Source organism: Nerophis lumbriciformis, linkage group LG03, assembly GCF_033978685.3.
Source record: "Nerophis lumbriciformis linkage group LG03, RoL_Nlum_v2.1, whole genome shotgun sequence".
Classification (NCBI taxonomy): domain Eukaryota; kingdom Metazoa; phylum Chordata; class Actinopteri; order Syngnathiformes; family Syngnathidae; genus Nerophis; species Nerophis lumbriciformis.
In genome coordinates this window covers 60,380,001-60,385,265 of record NC_084550.2, presented here as the reverse complement: position 1 = coordinate 60,385,265, position 5,265 = coordinate 60,380,001, and the positions used below count along the sequence as shown (strand labels likewise).

General features: G+C 43.4%; 1 protein-coding gene across 1 annotated transcript in view; it reads right to left on the bottom strand.

The window, feature by feature from the left end:
• Positions 1 to 396: 396 nt before the first annotated feature.
• Positions 397 to 5,265, bottom strand: part of vhl (von Hippel-Lindau tumor suppressor) — a 7,421-nt gene continuing 2,552 nt past the window's right edge. Inside the window, exons 2-3 of the mRNA XM_061940375.2 lie at positions 1,258 to 1,380; positions 397 to 1,159 (exon numbers count right to left, since the gene is read on the bottom strand). Coding sequence (XP_061796359.1) covers positions 966 to 1,159; positions 1,258 to 1,380 — 317 coding nt within the window. The 3' untranslated portion in view covers positions 397 to 965. The remainder of the gene's footprint in view (positions 1,160 to 1,257; positions 1,381 to 5,265) is intronic.

The following is a 5,265-nucleotide window of genomic DNA, read 5'->3' as shown; positions in this document are numbered from 1 at the left end:
ACACTGGGAAGGACGCGCATGTTCTACTTAATACGCCCCAAATTGTGAGTGGAGCCCAACCTCCCTCAATAGTCTTCCTTCTAATGCTTTGAAAGCAAAGTGAGGTCAATCCATAGCTATAAGCTAATGCTAGCACGCAAAACCAGATGTTTTTGTCGGCACTTACGGTGGTCATGTGACATGCGCTACACCAAGTACGTACACATTTTTGCCAGCAAGCCGTTTTGCACAGGTAATAATCAGATGTCATTTCTTAAGTTTTATCTGTAAAGTCAAAATTTAGATTTTTCATGAGACAAAAAAACAAAAAAAGTAGTTTCTATTTACAGAGTGGCTAAAAACATAGGTTCCATTGTCACATACATCAGCTAAGAACATCTACGCACACTCTTAATATGCCATGAAAAACATTATTTATTTAGGTTCCCCCACCACAAGTACGTATTCTGTCACAATTTAGTATCATTTTGAGTGCATAAGTGCGTTCACACTGGGAAGTACATGCATGTTCTACTTAATACGCCCCAAATTGTGAGTGGAGCCCAACCTCCCTCAATGGTCGCCATCTCGGCTGGGTGGGGGAAGGGGAGGGACTAACACAAATGGCTGAAATTCACCATTCAAAAGGAGAGAAGAAGTATTTTCCGGTAAGTGCACAACAACAGTAATAGCACGACACTGTCGAAACACGCCCCGTCAGGAACTGAGTGTGCAGTGTATATAATATACACTTTGAAGTGTACTGACGGAAGTATTCCAGTTGAGACACAGCCACTACGCAGCGCTCAAGAGGCTACAGGGATATTTTCCTGTGAGAGTCGACAATCAATTTGGAGTGCCTAAAAAAGACATTTTGATCTCATTCAGTTCCAAGTAGAGAGAGGAAATGTAGCTGACCAGTTCAGTCTTGATCTGCCGCGTCGTTGTGTCTCCGATTCTCCAGAGTCGGCGAGTCTCCCTGTGACTCACTCCCCGTGTCCTTGGATCCTCTCTATTAAATGCCGCTCCACTCGATGATTCAAGCGCCGGAGACTCTTCGCCAAACTGGGCGGATCCCCCAGCTCCTCGATGAGACTCCGCGCTATTTCCAAGCTGCCGTAGTCCCCCGGTCGTACCAGGCGTCGGATCACCTGAAGGGCGCGGTCCTTGAGGCTGTAAACTGGAGCACAGGCGGGTGTCAAAGACGTGGAATAAGGCAGCCCCCCTTATTCCAGGTACACAATGGATTAATGAAGTGGTAATGGCGGCCACACTTACCTGGTAAGGTGATATTTACCAACGCAGCGCTTCCACCACCTGCTACAGCAGGTAGGAACAGCTCTTTGCCGTTCACCCGCAACAGGTCATCGCTTTCTGCATCTTTAAACATCCACGGGTGACCTGGGTGTCACATTCACAAGACATGACAATACACACGCCACTGGTAGAGGTGGGCCAAACCATCTAAATATACGTAGTATTCGTACCAAAGACTTGGTCCCACACATTTATTTATACTGTATACGGAGGCCCGCTACAAATACATTTGGTGCTGCCTGTTAGGTGGCTCACTCACCTACTGGTCTGCCAGAGAATAAGAAAAAGTAGCAGGAGGGTCATGTCATTGTGTTTGTATTGAGACCCTTTTAGATACTCTAGGAGTGTAACGGACACATGCACATATACATAAACTAGGGATGTCCCGATCCAGGTTTTTGCACTTCCGATCCGATACCGATATTGTTTTTGCATTTCCGATCCGATACCGATACTGACCGATACCGATACCGACCGATACTGGCCTATCCGAGCATGTATTAAAGTTTAAAGTTATTTGGCCAACTTAGTTGTCAGAATCATGTTGAAAAGGGTTTTAGTACTCTTGATAACAACTAGCCAGCTGAATTAGGGGAGTTTGAATAATACACAATGGTTGGTAACAAGAAACTGACCTGTTTATTCAAGGATAAACACAAAATAGACAAAATTATACATGACAAACAGAAATGGCATCATTGAACTAGGGCTGGGCGATATGGCCTTTTTTTAATATTGCGATATTTTAAGGCCATATTGCGATACACAATATATATCTCGATATTTTGCCTTAGCCTTGAATGAACACTTGATGCATATAATCACAGCAGTATGATGATTCTATGTGTTTTGATTGATTGATTGAGACTTTTATTAGTAGGTTGCACAGTGAAGTACATATTCCGTACAATTGACCACTAAATGGTAACACCCCAATAAGTTTTTCAACTTGTTTAAGTCAGGGTCCACTTAAATTGATTCATGATACAGATATATACTATCAGATATATACTATCATCATAATACAGTCATCACACAAGAAAATCACATTGAATTATTCACATTATTTATAATCCAGGGTGTGGAGGGGGGCGCCGGATGTAAGTGTCAAAAAGACAGCCAAAAGAGTTTGATATGAGAATAAATCTAAAGTTAAAATATAGGGTAGAAATGCACCCATTTGCAGGAAATGTAGTCTTGATTTTCAAAATGTTCTTTCAAGGCTTGCATGTCTACATCAAAACATTTTTCTTCATACTGCATTAATATATGCTACTTTTAAACTTTCATGCAGAGAAGGAAATCACAATTTAAAAAATCACTAATTTTTTCATACGGTGTTGATGTGGAAATTTTTGCCTCGGCATTTTGATGGTGTGGACGTGTGGCACCGAATGTAGATAAGCGTCTCGACAGACGTCACAATATTTGAACAATGATGACAAAAACTGTTTTCTCTGTCGTGTCCGTGTGTCGAAAATTGTTATGCGCTTATTTTTTTATTTGATTTTGTGCGTGGCATAGATTTGCTATGCGCAGAGGATGCTTAAACAGTGCGCAATTGCACAGGCGAGCACCTTAGAGGGAGCGTTGCTCGCACGGCTGCGCTAGCATCACAGATAACGTTAGCCATGCTGCTACCTCTCTGCTGGAAGAGGACGTATACGTATGTGACGTATGACGTGACAGTATGTGACGTATGACGTGACAGTATGTGACGTGTGTAAGAAGGTGCACTTGCTGTCTGTGAGAGGGAGACACAGGAAAGAGTGAGAAGAGCCTGTCGTGTAATGCCAGCAGCTAAAAGCAACTGCGTGAGAATTGTGGATGTGTTGAAGGTGTGCTGGAAAATGCGGAACGGAAATTAGGGAGCAGCAGAAAAGTGGAATGTATTATTTAAATAGGTGCGTTGGAAAACACGGACCTGAGTTTTTTTTAAACTGGATCTGGATCGGCATTTTCCCATGCCTTGCCGATACGCAATTTTTGGCAAATATCGGCAGCCGATCCGATCCAAATATCGGATCGGGACATCCCTAACATAAACATACACATACAGTCCTGGTCAAAAGTGTACATACACTTGTAAAGAACATCATGTCATGGCTGTCTTGAGTTTCCAATCATTTCTACAACTCTTATTTTTTTTGTGATAGAGTGATTGGAGCACATACTTGTTGGTCACAAAAAACATTCATGAAGTTTGCTTCTTTTATGAATTTATTATGGGTCTACTGAAAATGTGAGCAAATGTGCTGGGTCAAAAGTATACATACAGCAATGTTAATATTTGCTTACATGTCCCTTGGAAAGTTTCACTGCAATAAGGCGCTTTTGGTAGCCATCCACAAGCTTCTGCTTGAATTGTTGACCACTCCTCTTGACAAAATTGGTGCAGTTCAGCTAAAATTGTTCGTTTTCTGACATGGACTTGTTTCTTCAGCATTGTCCACACGTTTAAGTCAGGACTTTGGGAAAGCCATTCTAAAACATTAATTCTAGCCTGATTTAGCCATTCCTTTGTTTGGGGTCATTGTCCTGTTGGAACACCCAACTGCGCCCAAGACCCAACCTCCGGGCTGATGATTTTAGCTTGTCCTGAAGAATTTGGAAGTCATCCTCCATTTACTCTCTGTAAAGCAGCAGTTCCATTGGCAGCAAAACAGGCCCAGAGCGTAATACTACCACCACCACGCTTGACGGTAGGAATGGTGGTCCTGGGATTAAAGGCCTCACCTTTTCTCCTCTAAACATATTGCTGGGTATTGTGGCCAAACAGCTCCATTTTTGTTTCATCTGACCACAGAACTTTCTTCCAGAAGGTCTTATCTTTGTCCATGTGATGTCCAACAGGACAATGACCCCAAACACACGTCAAAAGTGGTAAAGGAATGGCTAAATCAGGCTGGAATGAAGGTTTTAGAATGGCCCTCCAAAGTCCTGACTTAAACGTGTGGACAATGCTGAAGAAACAAATCCATGTCAGAAAACCAACACATTTAGCTGAACTGCACCAATTTTGTGGTCAAAAATTCAAGCAGAAGCTTGTGGATGGCTACCAAAAGCGCCTTATTGCAGGTAAACTTGCCAAGGGACATGTAAGCAAATATTAACATTGCTGTATGTATACTTTTGACCCAGCACATTTGCTCACATTTTCAGTAGACCCATAATAAATTCATAAAAGAAACAAACTTCATGAATATTTTTTGTGACCAACAAGTATGTGCTCCAATCACTACATCACAAACAAATAAGAGTTGTAGAAATGATTGGAAACTCAAGACAGCCATGACATGATGTTCTTTACAAGTGGATGTACACTTTTGACCACGACTGTACATATATACATAGATATACACATACATATATATATATATATATATATATATATATATACGCACACATATATATACATATATATATCCATCCATCCATCTTCTTCCGCTTATCCGAGGTCGGGTCGCGGGGGCAGCAGCTGAAGCAGGGAAGCCCAGACTTCCCTCTCCCCAGCCACTTCGTCCTTCCGGGGGATCGCGAGGCGTTCCCAGGCCAGCCGGGAGACATAGTCTTCCCAGCGTGTCCTGGGTCTTCCCCGTGGCCTCCTACCGGTCGGACGTGCCCAAAACACCTCCCTAGAGAGGCGTTCGTGTGGCATCCTGACCAGATGCCTGAACCACCTCATCTGGCTCCTCTCCATGTGGAGGAGCAGCGGCTTTACTTTGAGCTCCTCCCGGATGGCAGAGCTTCTCACCCTATCTCTAAGAGAGAGCCCCGCCACCCGGCGGAGGAAACTCATTTCGTTCGCTTGTACCCGTGATCTTGTCCTTTCGGTCATAACCCAAAGCTCATGACCATAGGTGAGGATGGGAACGTAGATCGACCGGTAAATTGAGAGCTTTGCCTTCCGGCTCAGCTCCTTCTTCACCACAACGGATCGATACAGCGTCCGCATTACTGAAGACGCCG